The following is an 18763-nucleotide window of genomic DNA, read 5'->3' as shown; positions in this document are numbered from 1 at the left end:
TTCAGCACCACGGACAGCGGGGGCAGGGGGGAAGTTGGAACAGCAGAGTTTCGGGCAGAGGTTTGGAATAGTGGCGTTTCGTAGTTGGGGGTTTTCGGAACAGCGGGTTGTCGGAATGGAGGGCCGTCCCCCCCGTGTCCGTGGGCCTGATTCGAAACATCTCTGCTGTTGTTGTCGCGTTGGTCACGGAAAATGATGGACTAGCCATAGATGACACAATGTCAGCCGAGGCAGCCACGTGAAGAGGCCGCAAACAAAGAAAAGAAAAAAAATGCGGGCCGGGGCTGGTTGGTTTACGGTCGGCCAACTCTAAACAGACTGAACACACAATGATCTCACAATGCAAGGGCAGTAAATAGCTAACTTGATAGAGTAGCACATTTCAACCAACAACACTGTTGTGGTCTGGGTTTGAATCCAACTAATAGTGCATCATTTTGGTGGTCAATGCATTTTCTTCTAATCGTTGCTGAATGATCAATATATTGTCATGGCCATGAGCCTGCCATCATTCAGTGGCTCGGTTTTCTGTTCTTTTGGACTCTTGTTTTCTTCAGTTCCTGTTTTATTTTGTAGTTCAGTTCTTGTGCATTTTGTTCTTGTGTTACTTACTGTGTTTTTCCTCCACACTCTCCTTGCAAACCTGTCCTGTGTTTCACCTACTCATCCCTGCCCCACTCCTTGTGTGTCTCCACCAGCTTTCTTTGCCCTCCTGTCTCCGCACCATGTTGCCTGTTGATTAGTACTGTTGTATTTAGTCTTGTTTGTCTTTCAGTTGGTCCGATTATTGTGTTTGTCATGGTGTTTTGTTCTCCTGTCGTGAGCAATTAAAACTTTATTTTGCAAGTATCTGTCTGTGTAGCTCCTGCATTTGGGTCCTCCAGCTTCCTCCAACAATGACAGAATAATCGGACCAACTATGGACCCAGCGGAGATACGTCTTTTTGAAGAGAAGGTTTCTCAGTTGGAACAGACTGTGGCCCATCTCATGGCCTCTCCCCCACATCAGCAAGCTGAACACAGGGAGAGAATCGCTACACAACAGCTCTGGTTCAAAGAGAGGCCATGGGTGAGCCATTTTGTCCCTTGTTTGGATGTAATCCAGGGTAAGATCAACCATTTACTGTGTACTGGTACCGTCTCCTCTCCGGAAGCCTCTAAGCCTTCCTCTCCTAAACCCAGCACCCTGGCCCCAAATTCTGGTTCAGAACAAATCACTGAGTATTTTCGGCGTCAGGTTTTAAAGACCCACCTGTCTAGCCACAACCCAACTGCCACCAACTCCCCAAGGCCCAGCAGAGCAAGCAGCGTCGTCCTCCTGCCCAGCCTCCGGGCCGTTCCACAGACTCACCGTGTGCTTCTTCCCGGCCTCCAGGCCATCCCCCAGAACCCCTATGCCCCTCTGCTCATCTCTCAGGCCATCCTCCCGTAAATGTCTTGCATTTAAAATTAAGCCCCTCTTTCCCATGACTGTTCTCCTCACCTACCGCCCCCTAAATCCGACTCTGCCTTCATCCCTGAAATATCTGATCTCCTCACTCTCTGTACTTCTTCTGCCAATATCATAATTTTGGGAGATATAAATATCCATGTCTCCCCATTGTTGAATTCCTTCTGCTTCTGGACTCTCTCAACTTACAACATGTTGATGTCCCTACACACTCCAAGGGACACACACTTGATCTGGTCATGTCAAACTCTGCCCCCATCAGCAACCTACTAGTTTACGATCTTGGTGTTTCCGACCACAAGGTTGTGTAAATGGAGCTGCCTTTTCCTTCCCCCTACACCAAACCCAAGCAGCAGATCCAATTCAGAAATCTGAAAAAAGATTAATGTGGATGCCCTGGCCCTGGACCTTCAACTTCTCTCCTCTGGCCCTACTGATTTCCTCTCTGTTGTCGACGCAGTGGATTCCTACAACCAGCCCCTGAGCAGTCTACTGGACCTTCACGCCCCCTTAACATCCAGGACAGTCTCTTTCTCGTGCTCAGCACCATGGTACACCTGTGAGCTGCATAAGAAGAAGGCGGCTGCCTCCGGGCTGACTGATAACAAACAGACATACAAGGAGCACAGGAAGGCATATGCAGAAGCTCTGAGTGATGTACGATCCAGGTTTTAATTCCACCATCATCGACAACAGCCCTGGAAATTCAAAACAACAAATCACCTTCTCAAACGCCCATCATTCTCCTGCTCTGAGGTCACCGAGGAGAGATGCAACTTGCACATCACTTTTTCCAGACAAAAAGACTCAGGAGGATGGCCCGGAGGCCGAGCAGACAGGCACGGGGGCTCTGGAGGGTGGCCAGGCCAAGCCGAGGGGTGTAGGGATTCGGGGGGAAGGCTAGGTGGCTGGGCAGAGTCTGGGGGACGGCCCGGGGGCCAGGCAAAACAGCATGGAGAGTCTGGGGCTCGGCCCTCCGGAGGCAGGGCTGGAGGGCAATGCCGCTTGTGGGACTGGAGAGAGTCTCGGGACAGAGATGGGCTGGGGTGCCAGCCGGACAGACCTCCTGCTGGACACAGGAGACAGAAGCCAGACATACGCCGGCTGGACATTGGGAACACCAGTGGTGTCCGTCGGGACCCCCAATGATGGAACTGGAGGGGCGTGCAAGGGTGGCTGCAGGTCAGGAAGTGGCTTGACCGCCAACGAAGCACGGGGGGCAGGCGTCGGCCGGACCACCGACGAGGCACATGGCAGGGCTGTGGGCTGTTAAGAGGTTCGGGGAGCTGAGGTGCTGAGAGATCAGGGCCGGGAAGCAGGGCAGCAGGGGCTTCAAGGACAGGAGAGCGGCTAACAGGCCGGGACGTGGCCTGTCCTGCCCTGTTAGCCCGCTGAATGGAGAGGGGTCCTCCCCGTGCCAGACGGGTTAGTCTCTGCAGGTTAGGTGTGTTGCTGGGTATGAGACTTGGGCTGTTGGCTGCGGTGAGAGGAGACACCTCCGGGTTGTGGCTAGACAGGCGGGTCTCAAATACTCAAAAGGAGTGATTTGCCCTGAACTAGAATTTTGGGGCAGGGTGCTGGACTTGGGAGGGGAAGGCCTGGAGGCTTTAGGAGAGGAGATGGAACCAGTGCACATAAAATGGTTGAGCTCACCCCAGATGACATCCAGACGAGGGACAAAATGGCTCACCCATGGCCTCTCTTTAAGCCAGAGCTGTTGTGTTGAGATCCTCTCTCTGTGTTCAGACTGCTGATGAGGGGGAGAGGCCATGAGGTGGGCCACCGTCCGTTCAAACTCAGAAAGTCTCTGTTCAAAAAGGCGCAGCTCTGCTGGATCCACAGTTGGTCCGATTATTCTGTCAGAAGCCTGGCGTTTGTGCGTCAGCTAATGGGGATCCTCAATAAATAATAAAACAATAAAAACACCTGATACTGTCTCTCTCTCTCTCTGTGTGTGTGTTTACATGTGTCCAGTGCTTAATTTGTAAATCATAAGGTGCCGGAACGCAAAGTACATATAACAGCTCGGGATGACGAGACGGGCACAGGTCCCGGAACGTATACACAAAACTTGTTGAAAACAACATGCAAATGCCCACTTGCCACGCCGTGGGACTTACAAGACTCAATTTCAAATAATATCCATGGTATAAATGTTATGACGATAATTTACAATTATTTTAGGCTATACTCCGCACAGCACAGGCAAATGCCCACATCACCACAGGTGGGACTTACAGTATCTACAGTCAGCAATTAATTTCTCAACAGGTCAAAAAAAAAAAGAGCTTTTTATAAATCACACAAATCTTCCATTATTATTATTATTCAAAGATTGGCACGGAGGCCTATTAATATAAAGTATGCTCACCATTTAGTTGTCCAAAACACCCCACATCACGAGCATGTCCGGATTCTCCTCCTCCTCTTTTTTTCGGGCTTTGCTGCGCGTGTCTGTGGCAGTTCTGTGTCCTTTGGCCACCCACGACCTCACGTACGGGACTGGATTGAATTTAGCGAGGGGGGGTCCAACAAGATTTAGGAAGAGTAAAGATGATATGGTGGATGTGAGCAGTGAGGCACGGTTGGCAGTGCAAATCAAGTTCATTTGAGAAAATCCGCGTTCAGCACTTGCAATGGGGATGCTGTTGACAGCAACAAGTAACTCCATCAGCTCATCGGGGGTGTCTTTTCCATCTGAGTCTCTGTACTTTCTGTAGGCCCGTATGACTGCGCGCGGGTTGTCAATGTTGAAGCGCTGACACAGTGACTCAACCTCAGTCTCTCCATACAGCGCACCTGCGTCCTTGGGCCAGTACTGTGCGTAAAGCACCTTCAACTCCTCAATGAACTTGTTATATCCAGTTTTATCTGGCATCCGGCCTCCTTGAGATAACATGCGATTCTCCAAGTTCTTGGCCACAGTTAGGAAAAACTGCTTGGGGTCGAGTGTTTTGTCGCTTGATTTTCCTCCATTCAGCGTGATGCCATGGAAAGAGTTTTCCCCAATTCCCCTTTGGCTCAGTTCAGTGTAGCGCCCTGGCCGATCCGACATGGCCTCAAGTACCCTGATTTCCCGACAAATTGTCTTGTGTGCTGAAATGATGGTAATGTCTCGTTTTTGAAGCTCGACTGAGAGCTCGGATAATTCTTGCAATGCATCGCACATTATGCCTAAGTTGTTAACAAACGCATGCGATGATATGCGCATAGCAAGCCCACTGTATGTTTGCTTTGTGACACTATCACGGGAGGGATCTTCTGATGCAGTTTTGAAATGCTTGTAAAGTGCTGGATAATTCTTCCACACTGCTTCAACGGTTCTAAAACTCGATGCCACCCATCTAGTGTCTAAAATACGACCTATTTTGCATAGCTGGACATCCAGGCTCTCAGCAGACTCTCTCAGCTCCATTCGGTTTTTGTTAGATGTGCTATACACTGCGTATAACTTGTCCATCAATATTTTAAAGTGATTTATGGCGCCCATCTCTTTCACTACGTCTGCGACTGCAAGTTCAAGCCTGTGGGCTGAGCAGTGCCACACAGTAATGTTAGGGAAAATGGCCTGGAGCCGACTCGCCACTCCGCTTTTACGCCCTAACATAACAGAAGCACCATCACAAGTTACTCCAATGAGGGTTTTAGAGAGAAAATCCTGTGTCAAATGCAGGCGCTCCAGCGCAGACAACAGTTTGTGGACAATACCATGAGCAGTTAGATCATCTAGCTCTACGAGTTCAGTAAAAATGTTTGTAGGCTTGTCCATATCAGGCAACTGAGCCCTAAGGTATATTATTAAGCAGCTCTTTTTGCTTAAACTGGTTGACTCATCCAGCATTAAACTGAGTTTGGGGGTGCACTGTACTATTTTTTCAAACAGTTTTCTTTTCATTTCTTGAGAAATATGTTTCTGTATGTTTACACACGCAACATTGGAATGTAAAATCCTCCCCATATCGAGTCCATTTAATTCTTGGCAATCAATCTCATGTTCGAACCCATATGCGGGACGGTGGCGTTTAGCCTCCTTGTACGCCGTGCGAAATACGCGAGCTGTAGTGGCTATCTGTTCAGACTGAATATTAATTATAGACTGTCCTAAAGTGTCCACTTTTGCCTTTTCAAGAATGCTTGCTGCTGCTAGGTGAGCCTTGGTACGGGCATGTTCAAATACTTTTTTTCTGATTGCGCGTTGCTGTTTTTTAATATCTGGAGCAGACGAGGTTACTGTGCATGAAACCCACTCTTTTGCGAGTTTCATCCCCCCCGTCTTCTCTGCCCCCAAAGTCCCCACCGCCTTACACGTTGTGCAGCCAAAACCTGTATTTTTCATAAGAAGCCAGGGGTAGTAGCTCTGCTTAACTTTGAACTGAGTAGCTGTCCAAACTGTGCATCCCATCCCGGACGTCCCATCTCCGCTCAGTGCGCTCCCCTCTCCTTCCGAATCTTCCTCCTGTGAACCAGCTGATGTCACGGCGGCGGTTCCCGCCTCTTGCTCCGGCTGTTGTACCGGGCTAGCTGATGCCAGGGTACCCGCCTGTTGCTCCGGCTGTTGGTGGTCCACCTGGCTGACTGCTAGCGCTGTAGCTGGCTCCTGCTCCGGCTGGCGGTGAACCTGACCAGCTGCTGCCACGGTGCCAGCCTCCTGCCCTGGCTTGGCTAGCTGTGGGTGAACCCGGCTAGCGGAGCTAGCCTCCTGCTGCAGCCGGTTTTTACCTTCAACGTGACCGCTGCAGCTGCCCTCGTCGCCGGCTTTTCTGACTCGTTTTGAGTCATGCAACTCTTCTTTTTTCTTGAAAAAGGACAGTAAATTCAACTGTCTCTTTGACATGTTTGCGAAATGCCTAACGGTTTTTTCTCTCTTCCTTCTCCTGAGATGTGGCGAATTTCAAATGTTTAATTTTTTTTCTGTAATAGTGACGGGGGCGTGGTTTGTTGATTTCAAATGACGTTAAATCTTAAAAAACATATCATTTTTGGGATTTGTTCTGTAAATTAATACATGCATATTATTATTTAATTTTAATTTTATTTTAAACATTTTTTTAATGTGTTTTTTTTATTTATTTTTTTTTATGAGAGGTGCCGGATCTGCCGAAATAGGTACCGGAACACAGGGAGGCCAAAATTCCTGCCGGAACAAGATCCGGCAGGATCCGGCTCAAATTAACCCCTGCATGTGTCTGACTCACAGTCTCTCAGGTGGCTCTTCTTGAGGTGAAGGGTTGTACAGATGCTGCTCGCAGCTGTATTTGTGGACATTTTACAGATGGAAATGCTCTAAATTAAAATGCTAGGATTATTTTATTTTATCTAAACAGCAGCAGTGGCTGTTCATTTTTTCTTGTTTGACCCTTTGAGATGCCCATGCCTAAATCATTACTTCTAGAATGTACTATGCTTTTCTTCAATTTTATCAACAATTATAACAATGATAGTGTGGCAAGGTGAAGAGGGCCCGGGCGGGGATTGGACCTACACCTCCCGGGTAAGAGTCATGCGCGCTTGCCAGTCACCCAAAGGGACATCCCTTTGGCCAAGTAGCCAGGGCGCATGATCAATTGGAGGCATAGTGACAGGAACCTCAACTGTCACATCTCTCCCCCTCTTTTCACAAGCACGTCCTCGTGCTTCCGCGCAGGCTGCCACACATTAGGAATCCATGGACCCACCCCTAGTGCTACATGGATCCTGCCAACAACGCCAGAATGTGGCAAGGTGAAGAGGGCCCGGGTGGATTGAACCCACACCTCCCGGGTAAGAGTCATGCGCGCTTGCCAGTCACCCAAAGGGACATCCCTTTGGCCAAGTAGCCAGGGCGCATGATCAATTGGAGGCATAGTGACAGGAACCTCAATTGTCACAATAGCAGCAACATTATCCGTACAAAAATCAACTTTTACTGGCACGATGGAACGTTTGGCACACTTCACATACTTTGGCCCTCGCTGAAAACTAATTGGGGCTAGTGTATATAGCAATATATAGTGTGTATATAGAGTATATATACTGTATATATGAATCATCTTATTACTCTGCAAATCATCTGAGCTGGTGGCTTCGACCCCCTCTTTACAATTAGTCTCACTATTATTTTTGTTGAAGAAACAGCTTTTAGAAAAGATAACCACAATGACTAAAATTAGAACCAACATTTTAAACAAAAAGTGAGCAATTTAATAAGTGAGCAGGGTTAGGGGTTGTCTCTTCATATTGTACTACTGGAGGATTCCTCTTTTGAAAATGAAAGGAAGGTGGAGGCTGTGTTTGGGCCTGTGTTTCACGTGTTTTTATTCAATTTCAATTCAATTCAATATACTTTAAAGCAGAAGTAAGTGATATATTTGTGTTAATATAAGTCTTAAATAGTTATATCTTCCGACAGCAATCACTTACATAGAGTGTTTGGTCTGAAACACGGGTCTGTCAGTCCCTTGCTCTGCTTTGAGTCGAGGAGAAAACATTTATCGTATCCTACAGTTTTTATCCAATGAGGAGAGAGAACGGCACGCAGGGCTGTGTGTGCAGCCAAGGGATGCCGTGAATGTGGCGACGTAGGGACGAGGACTGTTATGGTGCGTTCAAGGAAACTCGTTTTTTTCCGACCTGTGAAGTCGTACCAGTTCAATCTGGTACATAGACTGTACAAAAAGACGTACTGGTACGATTTCACGGGTCGGAAGTTACGAGTGGCCGTTATAGTGACTTTCACCGGTAAAACAGGTCGGAAAAACACGAGTGGGTTGCCTGGAACGCTACAAGGTCGTCAGTTGTGACTTGAAGCTGTAATTTATGATTTCAAAAGCCTGCCTGGAACGCAGCATTAGCGAAAACGACCGGATCACTCACTCCTGCTTTAATTGTCCCCGTAGAGAAATTCGTTGTGGGCTTCACTGGTGGTCTGCAGTTTGACAATAAAACAATCAAACAAACAATAAAAAATTGAGCGATCAGTAACCCGTACTGCTACAGTACACAGCAGCATAAAATATACATCAATCAATCAATCAATCAATCAATCAATCAATAGGATAAAGAGCATTATGTTCTCATTGTTGAGCAACGTTCATTCATTCATTCTAAAACAGAGATAAGGAAAAGAAGTATGGGCGATATAAAGTGAATTAAATGGAGGCGGGGACGTTTTTTTTGAATGAATGAATGAATTCTAAACTGAATAAGATTTTCCCTGCCTTCAAAACAAATAATTAAATGGAGGATAGGTTCCTTCCAATTATGCCATGATTTCAGAAACAGGGTTTTAGGGAATATGAAAAGAAAATCAAGTATCATGTTAAATCACACAACTTACATAAATTGTTGATACATTTTTTTGTGCTGCTGTTCATGATAGTTAGTAGTAAACCTACAAGATATTATTGTAGTGTTTTCACTTCCTACAACTATGCCTTTAAATTTGTACTGATATTCCATCCTGCAATTTGTACTGATATTCCATCCTGCATTCTGGACTAATTAATTAGTATATATTGTGATTTTATGTGGTGTGTAGTGTGTAAATAAACACACCACAGCTTTTAATATCATGGACTTTGATGTTTATATTTGATACTCAAATTATTTTTTGTGTTCAGAGCATTTATTAGATGCCATACTATACTGGGTGGTATGTCAATATATCAAAGTCGTTCATGAAAATCATAATTTTGGGTATTTGAATAGACACTTCAAACCCACATCATCAACCACATCTTCGACAAGCTGTCAGAATATCATCACTTGTTGACATGGCTCAAAGCCTAATACCTAGATATAAACAACCAAATTTGGTATCTGATTGATATAATGAATTATGTGAGGTTATTCAGAAGCTTGCTGGTACAGAAGGAGGCCTGAACTCCACTTCTGGTGTCTCCACAGTCTTATTATACATGCATATGGTTATACATTTTAATTTTCACGGTTCATAATAGCTCTAAACCAACAGGCTGTAATGCTCGTGTTTTCACTACCTACAAACATGCTTTAGGTCGTTACGCATTCTGTCCTGCCGTTTCAGTCAGTAATTGCAGACATTTGACTTGTTCAAGTTATTATAAATAGTGTATATTGAAGTTTTTCTTTTTCAAATATGTGACATGCACACCTACATTTCACATATTAACATTAAGGTCTGCATGTTACATCAAATTTCTCAGCAAATACATCACTGTTAATTATACCTATCCAGATTAGGTTCATATACTGCAGTTCATGAGTAGCTTGTAGTTCGGCCTTGGGGTCTTGCACTCTGTTTCCACAGATCTCAACAGAGCTCCATCTCTCTGCACCAAGTGACACCTGTATCACCTCCTTCCCCCTGCTGTATATGACCCAGCCTGCCCACCAGAAGCTGCTGTCATCAGCTCTTGTTTACTGACCAATTCCATTTCCACTTCTCTGTTGTTATGATGCTATGTAAAGCCCTTTGAGACAAACTGTTTGTAAAAAATGGCTGTACAAACCAAGATTTTGTGGAAGTCACTGTTTATAAAGTGATTTTTGCCTTGGTTGAGGCTTCCGACAGAGAAGCTGAGTATGTCCAATGATAACAGAGATTATCCATTAGGACAGGTCTGATTGTTTTATCTCTGATGCCATAGATTAGAGCACTCAGACATCTTGGGAAGATTATAACACACACATAAAGGACAATATATATGCGCACAATAGTTAATCTGTCTAGGACCTTTGACATAGCTATAATGGTTACATGCTGCCATTCCGACATGCTGCCACTCCGACATATCGCCATTCCGACATTTTACTATTCAGACATGTCACCACTCAGACATACCACCATTCCGACATGCAAACGTCCTGCCATTCCGACAGTTTCGTCCCGCCATTCCGACAAGGCTTTAATTTCCATAAGGAAATGTGCGTTACTCCGAGCGGCGGTTAGGTGTATGTGTGTATGTTTTTTTTTTTTTTTTCATGTTTTAAGACATGTGTACAGATGTGATACAGTCAGTGGAAGCTTAATAAATAAACAAACACAAAGTCTCGCCATGTACAATCACACACTCCGATGTCAGTTTGTAACAATTTCCCTTACAATAAGGATATAAGGGGAACTGACACAACTGCTGCAGGCGGATCTAGGCTCGCGCTACTGGTGCGTCCAGGGAAGCAATAATCAAAGTCACTACTTAGTCTGAGTCTCTGTATTTCACTGAACTCAAAACACGCCCATCACAGGAGGCATATAATAAACAATTACACACAGATCAACAGAACCCGAAAGCCCTCCCCCCTCCCACTGTCCATTAAGTCCGAGTGGGAATGAGTGTGTGTGTGGGTGCGCGAGCGCACTGTCACTGTCCGTGCCGGACGTGTATGTGTGTGTGCGGGGGTGCGCGAGCTCACAGTCAATGTGTGTGTGTGTGTGTGCGCGTGCGTGCGCGTTAGGGGTTGCACAGACTAGTCGACTAATCGACTAGTCGACTTTACTGCTCCACAATGACGTTTTCAGCTTGACGTCGACTAGTCGCTGATCATGTAACAGTAGGCTACAAGAGTAGCGGCTTGAAACAACAGCTGCGCTGAATGAAAAAAATACGAGCGCAGTCAAGCTGGATGGAACGAGCGCGTACCAGACAGGAAGTCTGGCACAGAAAAGGCGAGAGAATCCGGTCGATCTTCAAAATAAAATAAATGATGATTAGTTTGCTTGTCCGCCTAGATATTTGTCAGTTGCGTCTGCACACAAGACACACATCCATACACACAGCGCTAGAGACAGACCTGTAGCCTATAGACGGGTCGATGTTTGACCGGAGCGGAGAGAGCAGGAGAAGCTGCTGCCTCCCAGCCAAGCGCCTGTGAGGCGCTGCGCTGCCGCGGCCAGTGTGTCGGGCTGTCGGCAATTTAAAAAAAAAAAAAAAAAAACTCCGCTCATATCGACAGCTTTACGTCGCGCACAACGACAACCAACAACAGCAACAACCAACCAGAAAAAAAATGTGAGTGAAACTGTGAGTGAGCAGGACTGTGACGGTGACGAGGCCTGTGTGTCGTTTTCCTCCCTAATTGTTTAACGGACAGTAGCTATAGTATTATCTTTTGCACTTGTATAGGAGTGCATGTTACAGAAAAACAAACTGATTTACAGCTTGTTGTTTATAGGCTAAAGCTGCTGTTCTGTGGACTAATTTCTGTGCATGAGCGTCTGTCAGTGAATAATCTACAGATTGTTGCAAAGCATTTCCCTCCTCCTGTGATTTATGATGGGAAAAATATGAATGACGTCATCAGCGACTAGTCGACGTCGACTCGACTTTCATAACATTAGAGTCGACTTTTAAAAATCTGAAGTCGTGCAACCCCTAGTGCGCGTGCGTGCGTGGCGTGCGTATGTGTGTGTGTGTGTGTTGGTGCGTGGTGAGGGTTAAATGAGAGAGAGTTTGTTTGTCCTACTGTCCACACGGGAGAGACGCCGCGGCTCCGCCGAGGTGACCACCAGTCCTCTCCCTCGTCCCGCTTGGCTGAAAACGGGCTGTGAGGTGTCCAAACGGGCCTTTATGATCCACTGGGTAATCCACCGGGAAAAATAATCCACTATGCCGCCTCTCCTCCCCTCTCACCACGTCACTTCTCCATTTAAACCCTCGGTCCCACTAATGCACTTTTACGCATTACGCACACAACTTACAGCAAAAAAGAAACATTCATTCATTCATTAAAGGTCCGCACGTCCCAGTGCGCAAACCACAAGGATAATTGATCATTTCCCTGGCCTAATACACAATGAAAAAAACCTGGGGAGCAAACCTGCAAATCAACTACCCCAGCTGGCCAGGCAAAACCCAGTGGATCACTACAAGTTGTTGCAACTTTTGGGAATTTACTCCTGGTAAAAAGGCTTACAAACATTGACCAGGACGGCTCCATAAGCACAAAAATCCAAAGGAAACGAAAGGTAACTTTAAAAAAAATAGCAACAGCACGAAGTAGTCAAAATATGTGTTTTACGCATGCCTCTGTGCGTCTGCAGATCAAATTGTCTATAATTAAACTTGGAGCCAGACCCGGCCAGGCTACAGGAGAGATCAAAAATATGCAGGGGTCCAGGACCCCCATGAGAACCACTGATCCTGTTGAACGTACTGTAACCACTGTGATACAATAAAAAACAACATCACTGATCTGATTCACCGGCGTAGTGGTCCCTCTCTCCATTAACTCTCTAGCTCTCTCGACCACAGCTGCAAACTAAGTAGCACAGCGCCAATAATAATAATAATAATAATAATAATAATAATAATAATAATAATAATGCATTTTATAATCGAGATGGGATGTGACAAGGGCGTTGACCAGAGTCAAAGTGCTGTTAGAGGAGAGAGATGGGCAGGCAGGGAGGCGGTGATCATTATTAACCTACACATTTAATGACCTTATGTCGGAATGGCGGGACGTTTCCAAAAAAGGAAAGTACCGCCATTCCGACAATGGAAACAAAAATTGTCGGAGTGGTGGGACGTTTTCAATTAATGGAAGTGCCGCCATTACGACAATTAGACGTCAATGTCGGAGTGGCGGTATGTCGGAATGACCCGCGGATACCAGCTATAATTAAGGGGTTTTGTATAGTTGATGAGAGACTGAGGCCCAGCTGCACCAGATGCAGCAGCAGTGTGTTCCGAGCCTTTCTTGCTGAAGCTTTGTCTGTAGCGGCTGACCTGGCTGCTATCACCACACCAACATAGGAGTAAATGACTGCCACAACACCTAGAACACACAAAAAGTAAGTGAAGCCTCTGTCGTAAAGATCAGACATTGGATCAAGCAACATGCTTTCTTTGCCACAGTAGTTCTTCATCTGCAGAGTCTCTAGCTCCTCAAATGGAAAATTCAACAGCAAAAAAACACGAGTGAGGACACTTAGTGAACTGAAGGTCCAAACCACAATGATGGCCACTCCTGTGTTTTTGGTGGTGATAATGGTTGCATGCCTCAGTGGGTAACACACAGCTACATATCTCTCCAGAGACATCACAACCAGTGTTAGTGGAGAGATTTCAAGTGTAATATTGGAGAGCATAACAAGAATACCACATACAGGATATGTCAGCCTTAATCTAAAAGCAGCAATAAGGTACAGTAACTGACTAAGAGCCAAGTGTATAGTGTCTGCAAAAAGTAGGTTATACAGAAGAATATACCGAGAGGTCTCACGAAACATTGGTTTACTCCTCAAGGTGAATAACATAGTCCCATTAATGAAGAGAAATACACAGGATGGTACTGTAGACATAAGAGAAAATAACACTAACCCCATTAGACTTTGATATTGTAGTCCAACAGTGATGTTGGTCTGAGACTGATTTGTGTACATTTTAAATAAGTATCATCACCTGTTGATGTAACAGCAGTATAAAAGGATACTCTTCTTCAGATTGCTATTGTTTGGCAGTGAAGATCTTGTGACCCACACAGAATTTATGAGTTCAGTCCTCACACCTACATGACACCGTGCTATGTGTCACATGGTTTTGACCCAGTTCTGTTAGCAATGGAATATTGCGTAAGAGGAATTTCATCATCCAAGTTCCTCGTTCATAACAGAGAGTCTGTCACGAGTTTTGAAGTTATGAATGGCAATTAGTGTTAGTGTTCAATTGCTAACAGTGAAAAATATTTTATTAGAAGTCAGATATAAAAAATGTATGTCATATCACCATGAAGTTGTTGTTGGAATATACAAGAAATATCAATTCATGGTGAAAGTAATGATATGTCAGAACTTGGGCCGGGACTCGATTAAAAAAATGAATACCTGGCTTTGTAATTAATCAATCGAAATTAATCGCATTTTTAATTGCATATAAATATTTGACCTGAGAACAGTGAGAAGCAATTTCACATGGATTTTAGTATATTAGTTATATTAGTTATATTAGTCATTGAATAACGACTGAATACATAAGCTTAAAGTTATACGCCCAAAACATTTTTTTCATGTCTTGCCTCACTCCCGAGTCCATGACAAGCAGATAGACACCATCCTTTCGACTGTGCGTGCAGTAACAAGGGAGATAGAGCCGTATCCCCCGTAATTAGCTTAGCTCAAACGCTGGAAGTGTATAGGTAGTGTTAGCCTGCCTCCTACCCATGCTGAAATCAGCAGTCAGAAGCTGATTTCATTTTAGCTCTAAACTCTGTAAATATATCACTTTATTTATCTAGTGTTTAGAGTAGGAGAACTACAGTGTGCTTACACACTATGGAGAGGATAAGAATGTACACTTTATAATACAGCCCGCTACCCTGTAGTTACTGGGTAACTCCAGGAGAACTACAGTGTACTTACACACTAAGGAGGGGATAACAGCGCACACTTTATAATACAGCCTGCTACCCTGTAGTTACAGGGTGCAGTCAAACACCAGGCTGAAGAGAGAGGAGGAGCAGAGCTCCTCTCACAGCACCTCTGTGGAGCTGCAGGAGAAGCGGCTGGAGAGCAGCAACGTCCTTTTGTCTATATAGCATCTCCATTCTTACAGGCGATACACATCTATGTCCGTGACTCCGCGTCTGTTTGTCCTCTGATCTTCCTTCACGGGGAATGCGCTGCATCACTGGCACATACTGTCAGTCCTCCTGTGTAACTTTATGCTGCAAAATATGACTGATGGCACGAGTGGAAGTCCACACGTGTGTTAAAAAAAAAGGTTGCGCGAGTGCACGCTGAAAAGGAGAGAGGGAGACGGTCCCGCAGCTGCATCAGCAACATTAAACCTATTTATTTACTTATTTATTTATTTGTTTATTTCGGGCACGTGAATTTATTTTATTAATTTATAACTTTGTAATCGGGCCATCGGCCGGTTCAAGCTACTTGCACTCACATCATTTAAATCAAAAGTGATTTTCGATTCAAATCGGTTTTCGTTACACCTAGTAGGTATAGTTTGTGTTTTGCCCTAGGATGACAATACTAGACTTTCATAGATGTGCATTTTAGAGAGGTATGTTTGATACCAGCCAGCCTCTTAATAGCCATTTTCCCATTACCCATTTCTCAGTATTTCAAACCACACAATTAATTAATGAATAATAAATCTCTGGAATAGGGGTGAAATTTCCCTGCTGACACTTTGGAAAAAAAATTGATTGTAACAATTGTGCTCATATTGTACAGTAGACTATTTAATTTTTAATATACCTGGTAGTTAAAATGATTGGTGGGAAATGACCAGGAGTTACACTGCAAGTCCGGGCAAAGTAGCAAGTAATTGTACGGGGGTTACGCTCTAAGACACAGCCTAGTTATACTGTAAATTAGTGGGGGAAGTGAGCGAGAGTTACTCTGTAATTTGGTGTAAAGTAGGACAGTATAAAGTAGGAGTTACGTGCTACGACACAGCCTAGTTACACTCTAAATGCACAGGGGAAACAGGGAGGGAAGTGAGCGGGAGTTACTCAGTACTTGTGTGAAATAAGGGGCAACCTTCATGGAAAGTGAACGGTAGGTAAGTCGCGGGCCGTATTATGTAGTGTTACAAACCTAATTAACGATATTAGTAATCTCCTCCCCGACTACTTTTGCTTCATCAGCCCATGGAGGTCTGTTTGCTCTACCATATATTCGGCCACTGTGAGTTCCAACCTCCCGGACCAAAACATCAGTTTCCTCCCGAGGAAAGTTTGGCTGTCTAGCGTTGTTGTCTCCTTCGTCCATGTCGAAATATAAAATGACAAAATTGCAGTGCACATCGCCCCCTCACACTTTGACCATCAACTTAACTTAACTTTTCTTGATGTTATTTATATGGAGTTGTCGACAGCCCGAATAAATGGGGCTAAGGAGGCGAATGTCAATATGTGGTTCATTACGGCTGAAACACTGAAAAGCCCACTCTGATCCCTGTGACCTGTTTGTGTATATGACTTACCTCACTGTATAATAGGCCTCAGCAAATATATAAATATAATAATATGCTTCCAGATGGTGTCCAGAGGATGTTTCAATGGAATAATCTAGAATTAGAAATCAAACTGTGCAACACACTTAATAGATTCAAAAAGTTATTTAAAAATAATATTATTAATAAATATAAAACTGATTTATAAATACCAGTGTGCTTATAAACTGCTGTATGTAGAATATGCGTTTTTTTGTTGTTTAGTTTTTTTTTGTTGTTGTTGCTCTGTAAAAAAAATGTTTTAAATTGAGTGAACGAAAAATGTTAATTTAAGAAGGGTAGGCAAAATAAGCTGATGCTTCAGCCTACACCTTTTCGGTCAAAGTAAATTGATTTGCTTGTTGTATTTTTGTTCTGATTTATTTTGTTTTGTATTTATACCTTTATATTTGTCTACTGTATTTGTTTTTATGAGACCGAAATAAACATACTAAACTAAACTAAAAACTTGACATCTTGTATTAATCTGTACATCTCTATTAGCTATCCCACAATTCCACAAGTCTTTCTCTTTTGACTATTGTTGTTTGTTTTAGCCACGTTGTCTTAATTCTCTCCTTTTTTTTCTTTTTCCCACTTTCCTTCTTTCAGGATATTGTCATGTGTATTTTTTTGTTTTTTTAGTATTAGGGGGAGGGTAGGGTGGTTTATGTAACGGTATGTTCAGTGGCTTTACATCATCATTTGTTTTGTGTCTGAATTAAAATAAAATAAACTCTTGATCAAAAAAAAAAAGAGAAGAACGTGTGAGAGTAGTCTGGGGCTGTTGATTCGCTGTTTTGGTAAGCGACCGGATCCAGGGCGAGAAAGACAGCCCTTTCTGTCAAAATAAAAGCACCAAGCTAATAAAATGCGGTGAAACTCTTTAATTTAAGGAATATAATTTACAAGAAAGTCCCCGAGCCATAAGTTAACATTTTGCTATTATTGTATTTACAAGTTAATGTCTATTTTATAAGTTTTATGTTGGTGAACACTTTTAATTTTGGTGAATTTGGTGATTTCCGTCTCCGCTAGAAGACGGGAACCAGAATGCAGACAAAATTCGGAGTTTACAGACACCAGGCTCTTCGCCTCTCTGAAGAGCCTGGTGACACGAGGCTAGTGTGTGAGAGAAATAAAAGCTTTTTCTTGATTGGGCAGGTGTTGTTTGGTGCCGCCTGCTAATTTGCATAATAAATATCTAGACTCTAGATTTTCAGACTTTTTTCAACTGAAAGATAACTTCTTTTATTCGGGTCAATACATAATTTGTTGAATTTAGCTCAAGCCAGTATTTATCCATGAAGTGATGAGTTTGACTTTTGCCTTGGTTGAGGCTTCTGACAGAGAAGGTGAGCGTTTCCTCTGACAACAGAGATGAAACATGAGGACAGGTCTGATTGTCTGATCTCTGATGCCATAGATTAGAGCACTCAGACATCTTGGGAAGATTATAATACACACATAAAGTACAATTTGTATCCGCACCAATATTATTCTGTTCAGGACTTTAGAGATGGCTATGAGCAAGGGGGTTTGTATAGTTGATGAGAGACTGAGGCCCAGCTGCACCAGATGCAGCAGCAGTGTGTTCTGAGCCTTTCTGGCTGAAGCTTTGTCTGTAGAGGCTGACCTGGCTGCTACCACCACACCAACATAGGAGAAAATGACTGTCACAACACCTAGAGCAAACAAAAAATAAGTGGAGCTTATGTCATAAAGATCAGATATTGGATTAAGCAAAATGCTTTCTTTGCCACAATAGTCCTTCATCTGCAAAGTCTCTAGTTCCTCAAATGGAAAGTTTAAAAGCAAAAGAACTCGAATGAAGACATCTAGGGAACTGATGGTCCAAACCACAATGATGGCCACTCCTGTGTTTTTGATGGTGATGATAGTAGTGTGTCTCAGTGGGTAACACACAGCTACATATCTCTCCAGAGACATCACCATTAATGTTAGAGGAGAAATAACACTAGTGAGATTGCCGATCATGGCGAGAACACCACACACGCTATATGTCATCCTCACCCTAAAAGCAGCGATGAGGTACAGTAACTGACTGTTTACTAGCAATATAGTGTCAGCAAAAAGTAAGTTATACAGAAGAATATACCGAGAGGTCTCACGGAAAACTGGTTTACTCCTCAAGGTGAATAACATGGTCCCATTAATGAAGAGAAACACAACACACGGCATCAGTGGTTACAGTGGGAAAAAACAACCTTTCCAGTATCCCTCGTCGAGTGAGGGTAGTCTGGGATTGAGTTGCATTTGACATCTTCAAAAAGAATTGAAGAGACATAAAAACATTTAACCACTTGACATAAATGGACAGAACAATCAAAATGAATCTTGTTCTGTTTCTATTCCTAGAACAGAAGATATATGCCACCGT

General features: G+C 43.9%; 1 protein-coding gene and 1 pseudogene across 2 annotated transcripts; both read right to left on the bottom strand.

The window, feature by feature from the left end:
* Positions 1 to 9941: 9941 nt before the first annotated feature.
* Positions 9942 to 13667, bottom strand: LOC310997271 (odorant receptor 131-2-like; the record flags this gene model as incomplete). The annotated part of the gene is made up of 2 exons (XM_083986948.1): positions 9942 to 10135; positions 13022 to 13667. The coding sequence occupies 2 exons, from the start codon at positions 13665 to 13667 to the stop codon at positions 9942 to 9944; spliced, it is 840 nt and encodes a 279-aa protein (XP_083843074.1).
* Positions 13668 to 17643: 3976 nt separating this feature from the next.
* On the bottom strand, positions 17644 to 18646 carry LOC310997270 (odorant receptor 131-2-like; annotated as a pseudogene). The gene has a single exon. The product of its transcript is annotated as an odorant receptor 131-2-like (transcript).
* Between the last annotated feature and the right edge of the window lie 117 nt (positions 18647 to 18763).

The sequence above is a fragment of the Trachurus trachurus genome, assembly GCF_905171665.1.
Source record: "Trachurus trachurus genome assembly, chromosome: 14".
NCBI classification, from domain to species: Eukaryota; Metazoa; Chordata; class Actinopteri; order Carangiformes; family Carangidae; genus Trachurus; species Trachurus trachurus.
Note: the sequence above shows the minus strand (reverse complement) of the source record. Positions and strands in the feature narration are given on the sequence as shown.